General features: G+C 47.2%; 1 protein-coding gene across 1 annotated transcript in view; it reads left to right on the forward strand.

The window, feature by feature from the left end:
* The window catches only part of tmem266 (transmembrane protein 266), a 96,213-nt gene extending 81,920 nt beyond the window's left edge, over nucleotides 1–14,293 (forward strand). Inside the window, exons 9-11 of the mRNA XM_055662534.1 lie at nucleotides 1,841–2,033; nucleotides 8,357–8,419; nucleotides 11,855–14,293. Of these exons, the coding sequence (XP_055518509.1) occupies nucleotides 1,841–2,033; nucleotides 8,357–8,419; nucleotides 11,855–12,462 (864 nt within the window). The 3' untranslated portion in view covers nucleotides 12,463–14,293. The remainder of the gene's footprint in view (nucleotides 1–1,840; nucleotides 2,034–8,356; nucleotides 8,420–11,854) is intronic.
* Nucleotides 14,294–23,254: the final 8,961 nt, after the last annotated feature.

The raw sequence follows: 23,254 nt of genomic DNA on the forward strand, positions 1-23,254 counted from the left end.
AGACTCACCACTCTCTGTGAGAAAAAGCGTTTCCTCGTCTCCGTTCTAAATGGCTTACACCTTATTCTTAAACTGTGTGTGTGGCCCCTGGTTCTGGACTGCCCCAACATGGGGAACATGTTTCCTGCCTCTAGCGTGTCCAAACCCTTAACTATCTTTGTTAGGAAGTCCTCTCTTGTTGATGTGTGGATGTACTCCTGCTCAATGGCATTTTGGTCAGTGGGTAAATTGGCCAACTCTGAACAGCCCAGATTTCTGGTGTGTGCCTGGGGATTAAACATAGAAACATAGAAATTAGGTGCAGGAGTAGGCCATTCGGCCCTTCGAGCCTGCACCGCCATTCAATATGATCATGGTTGATCATCCAACTCAGTATCCCGTACCTGCCTTCTCTCCATACCCCCTGATCCCCTTAGCCACAAGGGCCACATCTAACTCCCTCTTAAATATAGCCAATGAACTGGCCTCAACTACCCTCTCTGGCAGAGAGTTCCAGAGATTCACCACTCTCTGTGTGAAAAAAGTTCTTCTCATCTCGGTTTTAAAGCATTTCCCCCTTATCCTTAAGCTGTGACCCCTTGTCCTGGACTTTCCCAACATCGGGAGCAATCTTCCTGCATCTAGCCTGTCCAACCCCTTAAGAATTTTGTAAGTTTCTATAAGATCCCCTCTCAATCTCCTAAATTCTAGAGAGTATAAACCAAGTCTATCCAGTCTTTCTTCATAAGACAGTCCTGACATCCCAGGATTAGGGATAGATGTGAGATGCAGGAGGCAGATTAGATACAGGGCAGATTGAGGGGCCATTGGGCATGTTTCTGTGACATGCATCTCCCTACCAAACTCGAACGCACATCTCAGCACCAGTGACATTGGAGACGGTGATCCTGCTGAGATCTCACCTCCGAGGATCGAAAGAATTCCTGATCTCCCACTCTACCCTTGTTCTTCAGGCAATTTATTTTCCAGCAAGCTGATTATGCGATTGTGGTGTACAGGAAGGAACTGCAGATGCTGGCTTACACCGACCACAGACACAAAAAGCTGGAGTCACTCAGCGGGACAGGCAGCATCTCTGGAGAGAAGGAATGGGTTATGGTTCGGGTCGAGACACTTCTTTAGTTTGTGGACACTTGCCGTGCACAAACTCCACTCCACTCTATCCAGCCATCGCTAAACCTTTCATCGTGGAGAAATATCTGACCGTCAGGAGTGGGATTCGAACCCACACCTCTAGTGACGAAACATGATGGGAACTCGGCCCCTTAGCCCTCTCGACCAACCTGACTGTGACTAATGCCCTGTGATGGGTCCCTTCCCAACTAATGGGCGGCATGTTGGCGCAGCAGTAGAGTTGCTGCCTCACAGCGCCAGAGACATTGGTTTGATCCCGACTACGGGTGCTGTCTGTATGGAGTTTGCACGTTCTCCCCATGACCATGTGGGTTTTCTCCGAGATGTTCAGTTTCCTCCCACACTCCAAAGACGTACAGATTTATAGATTAATTAATTGGATTGGGTTTGTATACTTGGTGTAAGTGCAAATTGTCCCCTAGTGTGTGTGTGTGTGTAGGATAGTGTTAGTTTGCGGGGATGTCGCTCTTCAAAGGAGATGCTAAATGCATTTCGTTGTCTCTGTACTGTACACTGACAATGACAATTAAAATTGAATCTGAATCTGAATCTGAATCTGAATCTGAATTGCTGGTTGGGGCAGATTTGGTGGACCGAAGGGCCTGTTTCCGTGCTGTATCTCTAAACTGGACTGTGGGTCTTCCTGGTGGTGGCCTCCATGAGTGTCACACAGATGGGTAAGCTTGCCGTTCTTTCTCCTCCGCAGTTCGAGATCAGGCAGCTGAGGGCCCACCTTGCCCAGCAGGACTTGGACCTTGCCGCCGAGAGGGAGGCAGCAATGCAGATCCACCACGTGTGGGACAAGCAGACCAACAAGTTTCAAGTGGTGGATGGATCGACCGCGGGAGGGTCCGACGACGAGGGGCCCGAGAACATCATCGGCCCTCACCCACCGCCAAGTAAGCAACTTTTTTCATTTCACTGCACATCTCGTATGTGTATGTGACAAATAAACTTGACTTGACTTGACTCAAGTCATTCATTGACGTCGGGTTTTCAAAGGGAAGCTCTAAGTCACCACGAAATGTGACGTAGATCAGGACATATTGAAACATATAAGATTGTTAAGGTCTGAAGAAGGGTTTCGGCCCGAACGTTGCCCATTTCCTTCACTCACTGCACCCGCTGAGTTTCTCCAGCATTTTTGCGTACCTAGGATTGTTAAGGGTTTGGACACGCTAGAGGCAGGAAACATGTTCCCGATGTTGGGGGAGTCCAGAACCAGGGGTCACACACAGTTTAAGAATAAGGGGTAAGCCATTTAGAACGGGGACGAGGAAACACTTTTTCCTCACAGAGAGTTGTGATTCTGTGGAAGTCTCTGCCTCAGAGGGCGGTGGAGGCCGGTTCTCTGGATACTTTCAAGAATAGCGGAGTCAGGGGATAGGGGGAGAAGGCAGGAACGGGGTGCCGATTGGGGATGATCAGCCATGATCACATTGAATGGTGGTGCTGATTGTCTATTGTCTATATTGACTGGCAAAAGGACAAAGTCCTGGAGGAACTGGTTGGATCAGGCAGCATCTGGGGAGAGGAATGGGCAGATGTTGTGTCAGGGTGGGACATATCCTTCTTCACACTGGTCTTCTGACCATCTCCTCGGGCTTTCAGATCATGAACACTTCAACTTGGAGATGGGGGGGGGGGGAGGTGATTCCCCCAGTTTACAGGCAATTAATTGCAATGGAAGATGATCTGTGATCCCCCGGTGCTGTCAATGTGATTATGGGTCCCTTCACTTGGTTGGAATCTCCCTGCACTTTGAGGAATAAACGCTGAATAAATGCAGAGGGTAAGGTGGATTCTAAACCCATCTAGTTAAAAGACCACAAGATATAGCAGAACTAGGCCATTCGGCCCATCACGTCTGCGCCCACCATTCGATCATGACTAATCTATTTTTCCCTTCTCCCTATAATTTAAAAAACTTTACTAATCAATCTCTGCTTCAAAAAAAACCTCATGATTTGGCCTCTGCTATCGTCTGTAGCGATGAATTCCACAGATTCACCACCCTCTGAAGCTGTCCCCTTTGGTTCTAGACCCTCCCAGTACTATGTGCCATATCGTCTGTGGTGAATGAAGTCCACAGATTCACCACTCCCCGGCTAAATAATTCATCCTCATCTCCTTCAGAGGAGATACATCCTTTAATTCTGAGCCTATGCCTGGACTCTCCCGCTAGTGGAGGCATCTTCCCCACATCCACTATCATAGTGGGAAAGACCTCATTCATAGAAACATAGAAATTAGGTGCAGGAGTAGGCCATTCGGCCCTTCGAGCCTGCACCGCCATTCAATATGATCATGGCTGATCATCCAACTCAGTATCCCGTACCTGCCTTCTCTCCATACCCCCGATCCCCTTAGCCACAAGGGCCACATCTAACTCCCTCTTAAATATAGCCTCAACTACCCTCTGTGGCAGAGAGTTCCAGAGATTCACCATTCCTCCACATATATTTACACCAAAGGCATCTTTCCATTCCATTCCATCCATTGATAAGTGCGAGTGTCAGAGTGAGAAGGGGGTTGAGAGGGAGAGATAGATCAGCCATGATTGAATGGCGGAATAGACTTTATGGGCCGAATGGCCTAATCCTACTCCCATCAGTCATGATCTTAAGACACTTTGAGGAAGGAACATTAGAGTCCATCGCAGTATTTGAGGAATCACATGGTTGTGTGTTACAGTATATATCAGTGTGGCGTTCATTTATCGCATACACACAAAACCAACATCTCTTGAAACTTCGTGTAACTCCAGGCCAAAGAGTGTGCAGATTTTATTTGGAACAGCTACCAGTATGCAATTGTTGTTAAAGATACACATGGAGGTTAGGCGTGGCATAGTGGCGCAGTCAGAGTAGGGTCTCGACCCGAAACGTCACCCATTCCTTCCCTCCTGAAATGCTGCCTGTCCCGCTGAGTTTAACCCCAGCATTTTTGTGTCTATCTTCGGTTTAAACCGGCATCTGCAGTTCCTTCCTGCACAGAACGGACAGAGCTGCTGTCCATGCTATTCATGCCGAGATCTCATTTCAGGACCTTGGACAGGGAACAACTATCTGTGGAAAGACATGCATGCACAAAGTGCTGGAGTAAAAACTAATGCCCCTGTCCCACTTAGGAAACCTGAACGGAAACCTCTGGAGACTTTGCGCCCCACCCACGGTTTCCGTGAGGTTCCCGGAGGTTTTTGTCAGTCTCCCTCCCTGCTTCCACTACCTGCAACCTCCGGCAACCACCTGCAACCTCCGGGGACCGCACGGAAACCTTGGGAAAGTCTCCAAAGGTTTCCGTTCAGGTTTCCTAAGTGGGACAGGGTCATTATTTTTTATATTTAAGAGGGAGTCTATATTTAAGAGGTAGTTAGATGTGGCCCTTGTGGCTAAGGGGATCAGGGGGTATGGAGAGAAGGCAGGTACGGGATACTGAGTTGGATGATCAGCCATGATCATATTGAATGGCGGTGCAGGCTCGAAGGGCCGAATGGCCTACTCCTGCACCTAATTTCTATGTTTCTATGTTTCCTAAGTGGGACAGGGGGCATAACCTCAGCGGGTGAGGCAGCATCTCTGGAGAATATGGAGACTGGGGATAAATGCTGGGGAAACTCAGCGGGTGAGGCAGCATCTATGGAGCGAAGGAAATAGGCAACGTTTCGGGACGAAACGTTGCCTATTTCCTTCGCTCCATAGATGCTGCCGCACCCGCTGAGTTTCTCCAGCAATTTTCTCTACCTTATCTTTAGTTTCTCCAATTTCTCCGGACAAGTGGGACTAGCGTAGATGGGGCGCTTGGTCGGCAGGGACGAGATGGGCCGATGGGCCTGTTTCTGTTCAGACGCTGCGTAACTGTGAATCTGTGAGCTCAGTGCAAAGACCTGGGACATTGGGACTCACATCTCAGCAGCAGCAGCAGCAGCAGCAGCATCAACGCACGTCCTTTTAATTCATAGGGCTGGCCTGAATAATTCACAAGCGAAGAATGCGCGGCATAAATGATTTACACAGTGGCCCCTTCGAACAAATACTTAAGATTCAAAAGAGCCACCGGTGGGCGGGAGAGAGGGGAGAGGGTCGACTCGGACAGCAGCTGTTGTTCTCTGTGTGTTCGGCCCTCCCTCTCGTTCATTGCCCATTCAAGGAGAAGGCTAGCGGTGTATCCAGCAAGGATGACATGGGAAGTTTGGCGGCATGAATGATGGATAAGGGGAGCCGCGGAATCTGTTTACACGCAGTATCTTGTGCGTCCCAGCCTGTCTCGCATATCCTCAGCTGGGTCCCTGAGAGTTGCCTCCGGCTAGATCGAGGCATGCCCCTTCCAACAGTAATGTCAGCGCTGTACACGTTTCTGACTGGCGGCATTTAGAGGGGAAACAAGAGGCCGGGAAAAAAAGCTTTTAAGTGTCTATGAGACCCAGGAAGACAATTATGTTCTTTTTGTACAGCACGTCAGGTTCGATTGCCATCTCTAGAGTGCAGCGATTTCAGGTACAGAGTGCTCAGTGGTTTGGGCTTTGGAACAAAGGAGCAAGTGGGCCGGGAATCCGTCTATCTGTGCGTGTCTCTCTCTCTCACTGCCAGCCACAGGCCGTGCTGGGGACATTGTTACAGCGACTGCTGGGGGAGCCTGCTGTAATGCTGAGCCCCCCCCCCCCCCCCCCCCAGAACAAACCCCCCCCCCAGCACAGGAACAGGCCCTTCAGCCCCCCCGTCACGAGACACAGACAGTACACACACACACACACATATATATACACACAAGCACAGACACACACACACACACACAGACACACACACGCACACAGACAGAGACAGACAGACACAGACAGACACACACACACAGACAGACACACACACACACACACACACACACACACACACACACAGACACACACAGACACAGACAGACACACACAGACACACAGACACACAGACACACACACGCACACAGACAGACACACACACACACACACACACACACACACACACACAGACACACACACACACACACACACACACACACAGACAGACAGACAGACAGACAGACACAGACACAGAGAGACACACACAGACAGACACACACACGCACACAGACACACACACGCACACAGATCTCGGACAGAACACCACACGCACACAGGCAGACAGAATGCACAAACACACACATAGGCACGCACGTACACATCGAACCGCCACACACCCTGTAAGCCACACACACACCACGTGCTGCCCACAACGACAGCCCCCCCCCACACCCACACATGACATCACAGACAGACACTGACACACAGCCTGAACAGGACACAGATCCCTCTATTCCTTGCACCTCACCAACAGAGGACATGACTTTGGAGAATGGTGGGGACAGAAAGATTAGGGAAAACCCACGGGGGCTTCTTTACGCAGAGAAAATGGCGGTGTGGAATGAGCTCCGTACAGTGCAGGCAGGCGCCCGTAGTTAGGATCGAACCCGGGGTCTCTGACCCTGTAAGGCCGCTGCTCCACCGTGCTGCCCACAACGTTTGCCCCACCCCACCACCACATGATATCAAGTTAAACTGATCACATCAGCCTGAACAGGATCCATATCCCTCTATTCCTTGCACCTCCATGTGCACTATTATATCTAACTCCCACCCCATCCCTGCCAATGCATTACAGGGCCACACTGGTCTATGTATTAAAACATTTTTCTTGCACATCGCCATTCAACGTTCCCCCTCTCACCTCATAGCTGTGCCCTCTAATGTTGGATTTTTCTACCCAGGGAAAACGGTTCTGACTGCCTGCGCTATCTATGCCTCACGTAGAAACAGAAAATTGGTGCAGGGAAAGGCCATTTGGCCCTTTGAGCCAGCATCGCCAATCAATATGATCATGGATGATCATCCAAAATCAGTACCCCGTTCCTGCTTTCCCCCCATCCTTCATTCCCTCAGCCCCAAGGGCTAAATCCAACTCTTGAAAACATCCAGTGAATTGGCCTCCACTGCCTTCTGTGGCAGAGAATTCCACAGATTCACAACTCTCTGGGTTGGAAAAGCTTTTCCTCATCTCTGCCCTAAAAGCCTACCCCTTATTCTTAAACTGTGGCCCCTGGTTCTGGACTCCCCCAACTTCAGGGATATTTTTCTTGCATCTAGCCTGTCCAATCCTCTAAGAATTGTATATGTTTCTGTACAAATCCCTCTCATCCTTCTAAATTCCAGCGAATACAAGTATAGTCGACCCATTCTTTCATCATACATCAGTCCTGGCATCCCGGGAATTAACCTGTTGAACCTACGCTGCACTCCCTCAATAGCATTAACGTCCTTCTTCAAATTAGGAGACCAAAATTGCACACAATACTCCAGGTGCGGTCTCACCAGGGCTACCCAATAAAAATACCCAATGATTTGCCCTCCACAGCCGTCTGTGGCAATGAATTCCACAGATTCACCATCGCTAAAGAAATTCCTCCTCGCCTCCATTCTAAAGGTACGTCCTTTTATTATGTCAGGGTGTGCCTCTAAGGCAGGCATTAATTGCTGGAGTGTCTCAGCGAGACTGGCAGCATCTCTGGGGAGATGGAAGGGGTGACGTTTCGGGTCGAGACCCTTCTTCAGACCAATTCCTTCTCTCCAGAGATGCTGCCTGTTCCACTGAGTTACCCCCGCATGTTGTGTCTATCTTCGATTCAAACCAGCATCTGCAGTTCCTTCCTACACATTTTGGGCGTCTCACTAAAGGTTAGGTTGTAATCTTTAGACGGCTTCTGGAGTTGGAAGGAAACTATGGATCCCCAGCGCATTATAAGACGTTTACTGCCAGTGATGTGCCCTTAAAAATGTAGCAAATAGAGTGTTTAAGAGGGAACTGCAGATGCTGGAGAATCGAAGGTTACACAAAAAAGCTGGAGAAACTCAGCGGGTGCAGCAGCATCTATGGAGCGAAGGAAATAGGCAACGTTTCGGGCCGAAACCCTTCTTCAGACTTAGCAAATAGAGTGGTGGCTTAGGAATGGAACCCGAGGGCAAGGCAAGGTGAATACAGGGGAGTTTGTGTGTGGCTGAGTTATAGAGCAGATGAGGTTGGCATTGAATGATCCTGATAGCGAGTGGCAGGAGGTGAAAGGACTGTTTACCAGCATAAGTCACCACGCTGATGATTCCCAGTCCCCGTTAAAGTGAGAACCGCTCCGAGTGTTTCACTTGTCACATCTTATTTTCCAGAAGCGGCCACAAGGGACGACATGAACAATTACATCAGCCAGTACTACAGCGAGCCGAGCAGCGGTGAGTGCACTGTCGCCCCCCCACCCCCACCCTGACCAACACCAGCCCACCCAGGGGTCGCCAACTGTCCCGTATTAGCCGGGACATCCCGTATATTGGTTTGTCCCGTACAGTGACCGCCCTTGTCCCGTATTTGACCGCTACTACTCGGGTCGAGGGGGCTGTCGTGTCGGACCCCGCCTCACCCGTCCCAACGTAGTGCAGCCCATGCAGCAGCAACAGCAGCAGCAGCAGCGCCTGAGTCCACACAACCCTCGCCGCTAATTTGGGGCACGTGGCAGAGCTGATGTCTTACAGGAACAAAGAGCCAGGTTCGATCCTGGCCTCCGGTGCTGTCGGTGTGGAGTTTGCATGTTTTCCCTGCGATCATGTGGGTTTTCAACGGGGAGACTGCAAACGTGGGGTAACATGGAGCCGGGGTGATCGCTGGTCGGCGTGGACTCAGTGGGCAGAGAGGCCCGTCTCTGTAAACCCAACTCAAACACCCATTGCAACCCGAAACTGATGTTCATTCAATTTCATTTTTATTGGCCAGTTAATCCCAAACAACCACTAACTCCAGGAAGTGAACATTAGCAGAGGTGGCTAATTTCAACATTGTAATCTAATCTCTTGGTTCCAAATGACCATTATTGATTTAATGCTCACAGATTCACAATACCTTAATTGGATTATTGCGATGTAATCACGTCTACTAACTATTATTCTATATATAAATCAATTTGAGTTGTTTGATTAGATTACTGTGTTTTATTCTCCCATGTTACTCCCAGCATCATTATTCTACTGCAATCTTCAGGTTATTTATCAAACTTAATCTCCCCTGTATGACTTGCGTCACTGATAACACTTTGGCTCACAAGATTCAACCCTGTGGCTTCAAAAACCTGGATATAGAAATATTGGAGTCAGCCATTCTTGGGTGTCACCTCTTCTAGTATGTGTCAGAGAGTGGTGGGTGCCTGGACTACACTACCAGAAGTGGTGGTGAGGCAGGTTGATAAAAATGCTGGAGAAACACAGCGGGTGAGGCAGCATCTATGGAGCGAAGGAATAGGTGACGTTTCGGGTCCAGTCTGAAGAAGGGGTTGGACAGGCTAGATGCAGGAAGATTGTTCCCGATGTTGGGGAAGTCCAGAACAAGGGGTCACACAGTTTAAGGATATGGAGGAAATCTTTTAGGACCGAGATGAGGAAAACATTTTTCACACAGAGAGTGGTGAATCTGTGGAATTCTCTGCCACAGAAGGTAGTTGAGGCCACAGTTCATTGGCTATATTTAAGAGGGAGTTAGAAGTGGCCCTTGTGGCTAAAGTTGATCAGGGGGTATGGAGAGAAGGCAGGTACAGGATACTGAATTGGATGATCAGCCATGATCATATTGAATGGCGGTGCAGGCTCGAAGGGCCGAATGGCCTACTCCTGTACCTATTGTCTATGTCTAAGGGTCTCGACCCGAAACGTCACCTATTCCTTTGCTCCATCGATGTTGCCTCACCCGCTGAGTTTCTCCAGTATTTTTGTCTGCCTTCGATTTTTCCAGCATCTGCAGTTCTTTCTCAAACTTCACTTCTTTTGTCAGAGGGTGGTGAATCTGTGGAATTCATTGCCACAGAAGGCTGTGGAGGCCAATTCAACGGATATTTTCAAGGCAGAGGTAGATACATTCTTGATTAGTACAGGTGTCTGGAGTTAAGGGGAGAAGGCAGGAGAATGGGGTTAGGAGGGAGAGATAGCTTAGTCTTGATTGAATGGTATAGTAGACTTAGTCATACAGGGTGGAAACAGGCCCTTTGGCCTAACTTGCCAACATGTCCCAGCCAACATTAGCCCCACCTGCCCACATTTGGTCCATATCCCTCCAAACCTGTCCTATTCGTGTAACGATGGGCCACACGACCTAATTCTGCTTCTATGACTAATGAACTTATGAACTTATAACCTAAGATACATTTAAGTCCAATTAAACTGGAGGTTGTTCTATCTTTGAGAAGTTCGGCCCAGCCCCTCAGGCACATGGGAACAACCCATGGGAAGCTTTCTGAAGGGATTCAGGGGCATTCTCCTGGTATATTACAGTAGACAATAGACAATAGTGCAGGAGTAGGCCATTCGGCCCTTCGAGGCAGCACCGCCATTCAATGTGATCGTGGCTGATCATCCACAATCAGTACCCCATTCCTGCCTTCTCCCCATATCCCCTAACTCCGCTATTTTTAAGAACCCTATCTAGCTCTCTCTTGAAAGCATCCAGAGAACCGGCCTCCACCGCCCTCTGAGGCAGAGAACTCCACAGACCCACCACTCTCTGTGAGAAAAAGTGTTTCCTCATCTCCGTTCTAAATGGCTTACTCCTTATTCTTAAACTGTGTGTGGCCCCTGATTCTGGACTCCCCCTACATCGGGAACATGTTTCCTGCCTCTAGCGTGCCCAAGCCCTTAAAAGTTGTCAGGACTTTTTGCAGCCAGTGGCGTTTTCCAGACGGACCATTCCCAAACATTCCTGGTCCTCTTGTAGGGAACTTCCTACAAAAACCAGACCCACCATTCATCTTTCAACCAGCACCCAACATCACCTGTCCTGCAAATGGTTACTGCATTTCCAAGCAGCGAGTTACAGGAATAGATAGACCACAGATCAGTGCAGCACGTGAACAGGCCCTTCTGCCTGCACACATGATCCAATCCCCTCCATTCCCTGCCCAATAACACAGGGGGGGCCCCCAGCAAGGATTGAACTCTCAACTGCTGGTTTACAAGGCCAGTGCTCTAACCACTGAGCTATGGAGCCAGTTATTAATCCATAATCATCATAATTATACTTTATTAGCCAAGTATGTTTTGCAACATACATGGAATTTGATTTGCCGTACAGTCCTACCAATAAAAAGCAACAGAAAACACAAAATAAATTTTAACGTAAACATCCACCACAGTGACTCCTCCACAAGGCGAAAAAAAATAATCTTATTAATTCATATTTCATTTGCTGTGTTAGATCCAAGTTTCCTGTGTCACTCACTGGATGAGAGGTCCAAATCTCTGGTCCATCAGTCATGTCATTTAACATAGAAACATAGAAATTAGGTGCAGGAGTAGGCCATTCGGCCCTTCGAGCCTGCACCGCCATTCAATATGATCATGGCTGATCATCCAACTCAGTATCCCGTACCTGCCTTCTCTCCATACCCTCTGATCCCCTTAGCCACAAGGGCCACATCTAACTCCCTCTTAAATATAGCCAATGAACTGGCCTCAACTACCCTCTGTGGCAGAGTTCCAGAGATTCACCACTCTCTGTGTGTGAAAAAAGTTCTCCTCATCTCAGTTTTAAAGGATTTTCCCCTTATCCTTAAGCTGTGACTAACTTGCTGCCTGAAATTGAGGCCTTGGAGATGTAATGTTGTGATGGTGACGCTGTTTAATTCTCCGCAGAGGCGGGAGGTCCAGAAGGCGGGCCCCATGTCATCACCACGGCTGCCATCGATGTCCACCTTCCCAGCTCGCTTCCCAACGCCTCTTCGGACCTGCTGAGCGTGGAGATGGCAGCTCAGATGGAGTGTGTGAGCAGCTCACTGAGCAATGCCTCGGGCAGTGCCTCCAGGTCCATAGACAGCAGCACCACCCAAGCCCAGAGCATCAGCAGCCCGACCCTCGGCTCATCCACGGACTGCAGCACCACCCGGGAGATCTCCTCCTCCGAGAGTTACGTGCTGGAGAGGCCCGAGGTTCATCACCAGAACAACACGGAGGCCGACAGCACCGTGCGGCAACTACTCTCCACCTTGTCGGAGGATGCCTGCCTCACTCAGAAAGGACTGGACCCAGTCAATCTCAAGCCCCCCAGTCTACCCGGGTCCCTCAACGCCAGCCCAGAGCTGGGACACAGGATCAACCTGTGCAACAAGAAAAACCAAGATCTCCTCCACGTCTACCCAACAAAGCCAGTCATCCGGATCGAAGGCAATGACCTTGCGCTGGATGAGAAGTACAGGCTCCTCGAGTCCCTAGAACCAACGGCAAACAGACTACCCGAGTCGTAGTGCCCGCCCTGCTCACAGAGCAAGGCTCTTGTTTCTCTGGACCTACTCTTGTCAAAAGCCAAGGATCAGCAACGGGGAACTATCTCCTCACTCAGTGACCCCAGGAAAGTGGAAGGCCAGGGAAAGCCTGGATGTGGAGGAATCGTCTTGCCATCAGCGCTTGCTCAAATACCGAGTAGGTGCAAAACGTTACGATGAACCCACAAATCTTTTTTTTTTTTGTACGTACATTTTTTTTTAGTTGTGATATCAGTCCTGGATGTCGGTGGAAGAGCTTGCTGGGATGCCTTCAGCAGCAGTGAGCGAAAGAGAATTTTTTTTCTAATGACCTCCCACATCAATGAATGTATCTAAAGTGAAACAAGTCCCACTACATCCATGTGCCTGTCCAAGCTCACATCTCCTGATGGTGACACAATGACAAGCACTTGACTTGTTAGGCCTCTTCTCTGCCACTTCAAAAGGGGTTCGTCCAGAAAACCTCTGAGGGAGAAATAGCCCGTACAGGTGTCGCACATGCTGATCCCAAACCAGATCCCAACTCTCTAAACCCAAGGATTCACAATTGGCCGCAGAGGGATTTGACAGTGAAGGGAACAAAGGAATGGTGGAGGGAAGGAGAGATTTTGGCAAAGGGATATTTTGGGCATTGCCAGAATGCTTTTCAATCATCCATAGAATGGTCAAGATATTGGGTATTGAGAAGGGGGGGCGGGGGTGGGAGGAGAAACTAATTGCATCTGTTTAAGGTGTTGATTGCACACACAGCGTAACGGTAAGATAAATCATTCTCAAACTTCAAACACAATTGTGGAGCAATCGATGGTGGGAGGATATGACAGCTGGTGACCGCAAGGGAACTTTATGTTATTGGCTGCCAGGCAGTTTGGAACATTTGTGTTACTTTATATGCATCACAGTGTTAGTTGCCCGATGGCTACTGGCCACTGAAATGCTTTAAATCCACTGTTCACAGCAATGCCAAGATGTGTTCAGTAGGTGAGAGAGAATGTGTTGGTGTTAATGGTTTTACACACAATCCAGTTTTGCCTTGGAGAGTTTTCTTCAACCAGGTGGATAGGGGTGCGTCATGCACCTGCCTCCAGTTGGCCCATCGGCTGTCAAATATTTACCATTTGGGTATTTAGTCATGAACTAGTAACGAGAAAGAATAAAAAATGCTCCCCACAAAAATATGTTTAACTAAGACCTCCCTGGTCTTTCCCCCATGTACTGCTCTGTCTGATGATGGGGTTGTAGACATCATGCAACCATGGGTTAAGGTCTAGGAGTGGTCAACTTTCTCGTTTCTTAACCCAGACTCATGTTGCAGAAATTCTTGGACTTCTACCACACAGCTGGGGAATTTAAATTCAATTAAATGAGCATGGATTTGAAATATATATTTTAGTAATAATGTCCATGACTATCATTTAAAACCTGCCTGCCCTTTTGGGGAGTAGTTAGACAATTGACTAACAAGCGGAACAAGATTCAAGGTACAATGTTGGTCTTTGCGTTATACAGCATGGCAAATGGAGACCATCTTCATTTCCATGCAAAAAAAAAAAAAACCCCAACGTGCTGTAGTAATGCCCCTGTCCCACTTAGGAAACCTGAACAGAAACCTCTGGAGACTTTGCCAAGGTTTCCGTGCGGTTCCCGGAGGTTTTTGTCAGTCTCCCTACCTGCTTCCACTACCTGCAACCTCCAGCAACCACCTGCAACCTCCGGGAACCGCACGGAAAGCTTGGGTGGGGCGCAAAGTCTCCAGAGGTTTCCGTTCAGGTTTCCTAAGTGGGACAGACAGGGGCATAACTCAGCAGGTCAGGCTGTGGCCATGGAGAACATGGATAGGTAACGTTTCTGGGTCAGGGCCCATCTTCAAACTGAAGGATCCCGACCTGAAACGTCACCTATCCACGTTCTCCAAACATGCTGCCCAATCTGCTGAGATTTCCCAGCATCGGCAGTTCCTCATTCCAACTCCTTGATTTCCATACAGTTGACTTCAGTTGTGCCAATGGTCTTATTTCACTAAGATACTATTTGTAAATTGGGGTTGGGGCATTATGTTACAGTTGTATAGGATGTTCACGGCTACAGTTGGAGTAGTGTATTCACCTTTGCTCACTATGATAGGAAAGATGCCATTGTGCTGGGAAGAAGATTTGAGGATGTTACCAAGATTCCAGGGCCTGAACTATCGGGAGAGGCTTGGCAGGCTAGGACATTTTCCTTGGAGCACAAAAGGCTGAGGGGTGATATTACAGAAGTGTATAATATCATGAGGGGAATAGATAGGGTGCATAAACAGTCTTTTTTTCCCCAGCGCAGGTCAATCAAGAACCAAAGGGCGTAGGTTTAAGGTGAGAGGCGAATGATTTAAATAGGAACCCAAGATGCAATCTTGTCCAACACAGGATGCTGGATATAGAACATATTTGAAACATATAAGATTGTAAAGTTGGACACACTAGAGGCAGGAAACATGTTCCCGATGTTGGTGGTGTCCAGAACCTGGGGCCACACACAGTTTAAGAAGGAATAAGCCATTTAGAACAGAGACAAGGAAACACTTTTTCTCACAGAGAGTGGTGAATCTGTGGAATTCTCTGGAGGCAGGTTCTCTGGATGCTTTCAAGAGAGAGCTGGATAGGGCTCTTAAAAATAGCACTGTCAGGGGATATGGGGAGAAGGCTGGAACGGGGTACTGATTGGGGATGATCAGCCATGATCACATTGAATGGCGGTGCTGGCTAGAAGGGCCAAATGGCCTACTCCTGCTCCTATTATCTATTGTATATGGAATAAGCTGTTGGAGGAGGTAGTTGAAGCAGGTGCAATGACAATATCCCAAAGACATTGGACAGGTAGAAGAAGATGAAACATTTTTAGGGATATGGGCCAGTGGCAGGTGAATGGGACTAGTCTAGATGGGGCATCTTGGTCAGCATGGACCTATTGGGACGAAGGGACCATTTTGGTGCCACATGCCTCTATAACCCAGAACAGAACTGTCAGGAAATGAAGGACCCTATAGATGCTAAAGATCATGATTAAAAATAACTAATTGGTCTATTCAATAAATCTATAGCTGTCAGGAAGGAACAATATTGCACCCTTTTAAATGATGCCTAATTTAATGGACTGAAACACAAAGACCACTTGAATTATGAACTGTCTCAAGCAACATCAGACCCAAAAATGTGGACAAAAATAGTGAGGTGCATTTAAAAATGGGGGGGGGGGGGGGGGGGGGGGGGGGGGGGGGGGGGAAGGGCGCTTGGTGGAGAGATGGGGGCCAAATACATGGACTATTGCCAATTGCCAGCAAGACTCCCCTGTACTGATCTGCTGCATTGTCCCACAGGTGATTTCAGACGCCAACTCTACAAGAGATTTAAGGCTTTAACTCTGGGGAACAGAATGATCTGGTGTTTGCACCCTGCATGTGAACTATATGCAGTACATACAACCTTGCGTTCGTAACTTTGAAATGCTTCATTTATAACGTCTGAATTCTGTTTAAACAAAAAGATTTATATCGCAACGAGAAATTGTGGAGAACATTATTAAATCTCTTTTAACTAATAAAACAAAATCGCAAGCGTTTTGACTGATTTAAGCAATCTTGGTGGTTCTTTATTTGCTCCTCTCATTCTGTCCCAAACGTGCGTTCTTGTTGATGTTCTGGTCATTTTTTCCATGCAGCCAAGAGCTGGCTAATGGGATTCAACAATGAGAACATCGCAGCCCAAGTTAATCCATCTCTCTACCAAGCTACCTGTCTTTCACTCCACCTCTGAAATCAACCAGAAGGGCGGCCCAGACTCAAAACATCACCCATCTTCTTGATTAGTAATGGTGTGATGGGCCGAATGGCCGACTTATGCTCCTATGACTTTTTTCCCCCCGATGTGAAGAATTAAAAGAACAGGTTGAGCTTGACTGGATTAATTCCATGGAAAAGCAAGAGGGGGGACCATTCAAAGTCCAGCCCTCCCATGAGGAATGGTGAACGTCCTGGAGAGGGTGAATGTGGAGAGTGGATGTTTCCACTAGTGGGAGAGTCCCGGACCAGAGGTCATAACCTCAGAATTAAAACAATGTTCCTTTAGGAAGGAGATGAGGCAGAATTTCTTTCGTCAGAGGGTGGTGAATCTGTGGGATTATTTGCCACAGAATGTTGTGGAGGTCGTAAATGGATATTTTTAAGGCAGAGATAGATAGATTCTTGATTTGTACGGATGTCAGGGACTATGGGGAGAAGGCTGGAGAGGGAAAGGTAGATCAGCGATGTTTTAATGGCAGAGTAGACTCAATGGACTATGAACTATTTCCCCCCCCCCCCCCACAATGTGAAGAATTGAAAGGAGAAGTTGAGCTTAATTGGATTCATGCCATGGAATAGCAAGAAGGGGGGGGGGGGGGGGGGGGAGGGGGGGGGGGGGGGGTTCATTCAAAGTCCTGCCCTCACAGGAAGAATCGATGGACACAGGACTGCACTCGTGCATAAGTTGGAACCGCTAAGATACCACGGAAAGATCTGACTTTGCCGATATTGAAATTGTAACAAGTGGGACAGGTTCGAAGGAGTCTTGGGGCAGTAAAAGCATGTGTGTGAGTGTTGCTAATGTCCCGACAATTGGCAATAATAGGTTAGTCAAAGCTTTTCCCGACTCGAGCACGAGAAAGAACCAAGATAATAGCAGTGTTACAAAATTAATGAAAGGCACTTGGAGTGATTAAAGTTTAATGGTGTTGTTCAAAGCAGTGAGAAATGGGTGGACCATGTGTGGTAGTTACACTGCAATGATATTTTCACACTCTTTGCAAAGTAAAATGCCACAAGACCAAGCACAAAAGTGTCTCCGCTAGGATTCCTAGTGCTTAACATCAGTTCTCAATATTACACCATACACCTACACTCATTTCCAACCCTTGTTCCTGCTTCAAAGCTGAAGAGTAGCATAGATGGGTCGACTGGGCTTGTATTCACTGGAATTTAGGATAGAAACATAGAAAATAGTTGCAGGAGTAGGCCATTCGGCCCTTCGATCCTGCACCGCCATTCAATATGATTATGGCTGATCATCCAACTCAGTATCCCATCCCTGCCTTCTCTCCATACCCCCTGATCCCTTTAGCCACAAGGGCCACATCTAACTCCCACTTAAATATAGCCAATGAACTGGCCTCAACTACATTCTGTGGCAAATAATTCCAGAGATTCACCACTCTCCGTGTAAAAAAACGTTTTTCTCATCTCAGTCCTAAAAGATTTCCCCTTTATCCTTAAACTGTGACCCCTTGTTCTGGACTTCGCCAACATCGGGAACAATCTTCCTGCATCTAGCCTGTCCAACCCCTTGAGAATTTTGTAAGTTTCTATAAGATCCCCTCTCAATCTTCTAAATTCTAGTGAGTACAAGCCGAGTCTATCCAGTCTTTCTTCATATAGATCAGAGGAGATCTTATAGAAACTTAACATTCTTAAGGGATTGGACAGGCTAGATGAAGGAAAAACATTCCCCATGTTTGGGGTGTCCAGAACCAGGGGTCACACAGTTTAAGAATAAGGGGTCGGCCATTTAGTCAAGTCAAGTCAAGTTTATTTGTCACATACACATACGAGATGTGCAGTGAAATGAAAGTGGCAATGCTCGCGGACTTTTGTGCAAAAGACAAACAACAAAACAACCAAACAAATTATAAACACAATCATAACACACATATTCTTTTACATAATAAATAATGGAAGGAAAAACGTTTTAGGACTGAGATGAGGAAAAACTGTTTCACCCAGAGAGTTGTGAATCTGTGGAATTCTTTGCCACAGAAGGCAGTGGAGGCCGATTCACTGGATGTTTTCAAGAGAGTTAGATTTAGCTCTTAGGGCTATTCAGAATCAAGTTTGTAACACATGCATGCCATGGGCAAAGCCATACGGACTCTCCCTAATTAACCCATTCTCTTCCAATTGGGAATACATCCTCTCCTGAAGAATCCCTTCCAATAGCTTCCTCACCATTGACGGAGAGCTGGAAGGGATTCGTCAGGAGAGGATTGATTCCCATTTCCTGGATTATCCCCTCTTCCCTTCTTAAACAAAGCAACAACTACTCTCCAGTCCTCCGGGACCTCTACTGTGGCAGGAGAAGATCAACCACAACTTTATATAATATACATCATTCTTACCTACTAATGCAGCAAAGATTTATGACAAACACAGGGTACAATACCTGGTCTAATTGGATGAGTTTCCATGCACGCTGATTTATTCATATTTGATTTATCCATAGAAAAAACATAGAAAATAGGTGCAGGAGTATGCCATTTGGCCCTTCGAGCCAGCACCACCATTCAATATGACCATGGCTGATCATCAACAATCAGTACCCCGTTCCTGCTTTCTCCCCATATCCCTTGATTATGATCGCCCGAATAGCTATATCAAACTCTCTCTTGAAAACATCCAGGGAATTGGCTTCCACTGCCTTCTGGGGCAGAAATGTCCACAGGTTCACAACTCTCTGGGTGAAACTGTTTTTCCTCATCTCAGTCCTCAATGGCTTACCCCTTACTCTTAAACGGTGGGACCCCTGGTTCTGGATTCCCCCAACATCGGGAACCTTTTTCCTGTCTTTATATAATACAGTATTCTTACTCCCAACGCAGTAAAGATTTACGATACAATATCTGGTCTAAATGGATGAGTTTCCCTGCTCTGATTTATTCATGTTATGTAAAGGAAACAACATTTGCAACATATTCATTTTTTGATTTGGTGGCAAGATCTTACTACATGAAGCAATATTTCTAGCACCAACTTCAAGAGAGTTAGATAGAGCTCTTAGGGCTATCAGAATCAAGGGATATGGAGAGAACGCACGAACAGGGGTACTGATTTTGGGTGATCAGCCACGATCATATTGAAGGGCCGAATGGCCTATTCCTCCAACAATTTTCTGTCTCTATCTCTCTCTGTACCCACTAATACAAAACTCCCATTTAGTTATGAATTCCAGCAAGCACAATCTGTATTTAATCATTTTCACTTTCCGCTTGTGTTTTGCACCTAATGCTCTCAACAATATCTTCATTCACATAACTGCAATTCGCGATTTCATATTTTTATGAAAGAAAATGACTAAAGGGTTCAGATCCGAGATCGTTTAGAGTCAAGAGTCAAGAGTCAATTTAATTGTCATCCATGTTCTCCAAAGATGCTACCTGATCCTCGGAGTTACTCCAGCACTGTGTCTTTTTTTTTGTCAACCAGCATCTGCATTTCCTTGTGTCTACAATTCCTAAACCATAACTCTTATAGTGGATGGCTAGTCATACATAATTCATTCAATGCTGGTTGCCTTCTGAATTAAGGGGAATGATGAAAAAAGCACCAGGAAACAGGAAATTCACCAGGAAATTCATTGCACACAGGAGATCATCACTAGGTTCACCGTCTCTCAGCTGACACAAACAGGTCCAAGTACACTCCGTGACTCTTCATCCAAAACCTTAAATATTCTCACACTCCACACTCTCGTCCCAAGAACGTGGTCATCCATACCTCCCTTCCTGGCACCGAGTTCAAGATTACAATCATCCAAAAGGGAATTTTCTTGCCCCAAACCAGCTTTAATCCGACACCAACTACTGTAAAACCTTAGCTTCTGATTTTTGAAAGCACTGTGTAGGGAGGGACTGCAGATGCTGGTTTACAACGAAGATAGACACAAACTGCTGGAGTAACTCAGCGGGACAGGCAGCATCTCTGGAGAGAAGGAACAGGTCTTCTATCATCTATCCAGAGATGCTGCCTGTCCCGCTGAGTTACTCCAGCATTTTGTGTCTACAGTTTAAACCAGCATCTGCAGTCCCTTCGTACAACATTCAATCATGGCTGATCTATCTCTCCCTCCTAACCCCATTCTCCTCATAACCTCTGACACCCACATTAATCAAGAACCTATCTCTGCCTTAAAAATATCCACTGACTTGGCCTCCACTGCCTTCTGTGGCAAAGAATTCCACAGATTCACCACCATCTGACTAAAGAAATTCCTCCTTCTCCTCCCGAAAGGGACATCCTTTAATTCTGAGGCTATGACCTCTAGTCCTTGACCTTCCCTGTAGTGTAGTGTTCACTAATGTAGGAGCACAAGTTCCAGTAAATGGACTCACCTGATAACTGGTCTTCAGCTGTCCTTGTGTTTTGCCTCAAGTCCTGCAGGCCTCAATGAAACACAGCCAGTCCTCTCGAAGCAGGAAGTTGCCCCTTAACTCAAATCACTTAACTGGTGATGTCCGAAACAGGTCTCCAGAGTTTAAACCTTTCTCAAAATGGTGAGGTTTGACAGTGCCATCTGAAAATGGGTGATGAAGACCACAGCCACGTGCTACACAAAATGGGGACAGATCTCAGCTGTCATCATTAATCAGACCATGGTCTTTGACTTAATTGATCATTTAGTGATATCAGCTCCTGCACATTGCCACACAGGTGAAACCATTGATTGAATCCTTCATTTGATTCACCATTTCAACCTGCTGCTTAAAAGCCCCCAAAAAACAGACCACAGTCAATGATTAGGAACTCTTGTGTTAAAGAAGGAACTGCAGATGCTGGAAAATCGAAGGTAGACAAAAGTGCTGAAGAAACTCAGCGGTTGCAGCAGCATCTACGGAGCGAAGGAAATAGGCAACGTTTCGGACCGAAACCCGGAAGGGTTTCGACCCGGTTGCCTATTTCCTTTGGGTTTCGTCCCAAAACGTTGCCTATTTCCTTCTTATTAATGTTCCTGCACCAATGGACACCATTGCGCCTCAACCTTAAACGAGATAGTTGACTCAAAACTGACTTAGAAATTACACATGGGAGCTTCCTAAAGCTGCCTGGGTGTGGAGAGGATGTGGGAGAGTCTAGGACTAGAGGTCACAGCCTCAGAAATAAAGGATGCTCTTTTAGGAAGGAGATGAGGAGACAGTTCTTTAGTCAGAGGGTGGTGAATCTGTGGAATTCTTTGCCACAGAAGGCTGTAGAGGCAAGCCAGGGATCTTTTTAAGGCAGAGATAGATAGATTATTGATTAGTACAGGTGTCAGAGGTTATGGGGAGAAGGCAGGAGAATGGGGGTTGGGAGGGTGAGATAGATCAGCCATGATTGAATGGTGGTGTAGGCTTGATGGGCAAATTCTATTCCTTGTGGCCCATCCACTTAGCTCAATAGTTGAGGAATATAAGTCCTGGAGATTCAGTTGGTTATTCATTAAATCTTCTCAAAAGCTTTGCCAATATTGGGTGGTAGACTGATGTTGGCAGGAAGATGCCTTTACTGACACAATATGGCAGCTTTGAACAGTAGCAATTTCCAATGCTGCTTCCCTCTATGTTCTGTCTATATAAGCAGAGAGAAAGGAGGTTGTCTTCAAACCCTGAAAGCTGTTGTGTTCTGCAATGCACAAACTGGTCGACGGGGAAGCAGTTTCAGAGGTGACTTTCCAAGAGGAATTTAATTTTATACTGAAATGGAAAAGCTAAGAGAAATGGTATAACAGCACTTAAAGATGGTGGCATAGCTGTAGAGTTGCTGGCTTACAGCGCCAGAGACCCGGGTTTGACCCTGACTACGAATGCTGTCTGTGTGCAGTCAGTACATTCTCCCCATGACCAGCATGGGTCTTCTCCCGAGTGCTCCCGTCTCCTCCCAACGAGGCACCGTTTGTAGGCTAATTGTCCTGCTTAAAATTATAAATTGTCCTTAGTGTGTGCAGGATGGTGTTAGTGTGCAAGGACCGTTGGGGTCAGCGTGGACTCGGTGGGCCAAAGGGCCTGTTTGCACACTGTATCGCTAAACTAACCCAATTGTCCAATGGGCTGAATGACCTCCTTCTCTGCTGTATAAATGTTGGAGCCATTCGTAAGGTCTCTCCGTGAAAGGAACTGCACTTATCCCCCTGCAGTAGGTCTGTATCTGTAGTAGGATCTGCAGAGTTAATATAGGAATGATCTTTGACGTGTAATTTTAACTGTTTCTCTTTCTGGCATTGCTTGACCTGCTGAGTGTTTCCGGCATTGCTTTAATACCACTTTTGATTTTGATTTTCTTTTATTTCACATCGTGACATTTCCAAGCTGTACCATTCGCCCATCCATTTTGTCTTTTGTCTCTGTATTTATGCTTCAGTATATGCTCCAACTTACAAGCCTGAAAGATTGCTTTGGCAATTGGCCAACATCGGGTCCATCTCATCTGAAGCTGTTTCACCACTCGCTGGCATAATGCCAAAGAGAAGAAACACGGCGGGGGAGATGGAAGGGGGGGGGGGGAGGGGGGGGTGGGAGGAGGAGAGAAGTGAGAGGTTTCCTACAAGAAAGTAACAGGAGGAAAATAAAATATGAAAGACAGTTGTGCCCGAGAGTTCAGGTGTACAGCTATGTCCCACCTGGCTTCAGGCTCCAGAATATACCCTGCATTTTAGTTTAGTTTAGAGATACAGTGCAGAAACAGGCCCTTCGGCCCATCTAGTCCGCACCGACCAGCGATCCCCAAAACACCAAGACTACCCTGCACACACACTGGGGACAATTTACATTTATAAACCACAATATACACATATAACCAAACCTGTAAAGGGCCGGTCCCACGAGCATGCGACTCCATGCGGCAAGCGCGACCTAAAGGGCCGGTCCCACTAGCATGCGACTCCATGCGGCAAGCGCGACCAAACCAGAAGCGGGAGCTGCGTGGAGGTCGAGTGAGTGACACGGCGTTGAGGCGGCTGTG

Source organism: Leucoraja erinacea, chromosome 36 (genome assembly GCF_028641065.1).
Source record: "Leucoraja erinacea ecotype New England chromosome 36, Leri_hhj_1, whole genome shotgun sequence".
Lineage (NCBI taxonomy): Eukaryota > Metazoa > Chordata > Chondrichthyes > Rajiformes > Rajidae > Leucoraja > Leucoraja erinaceus.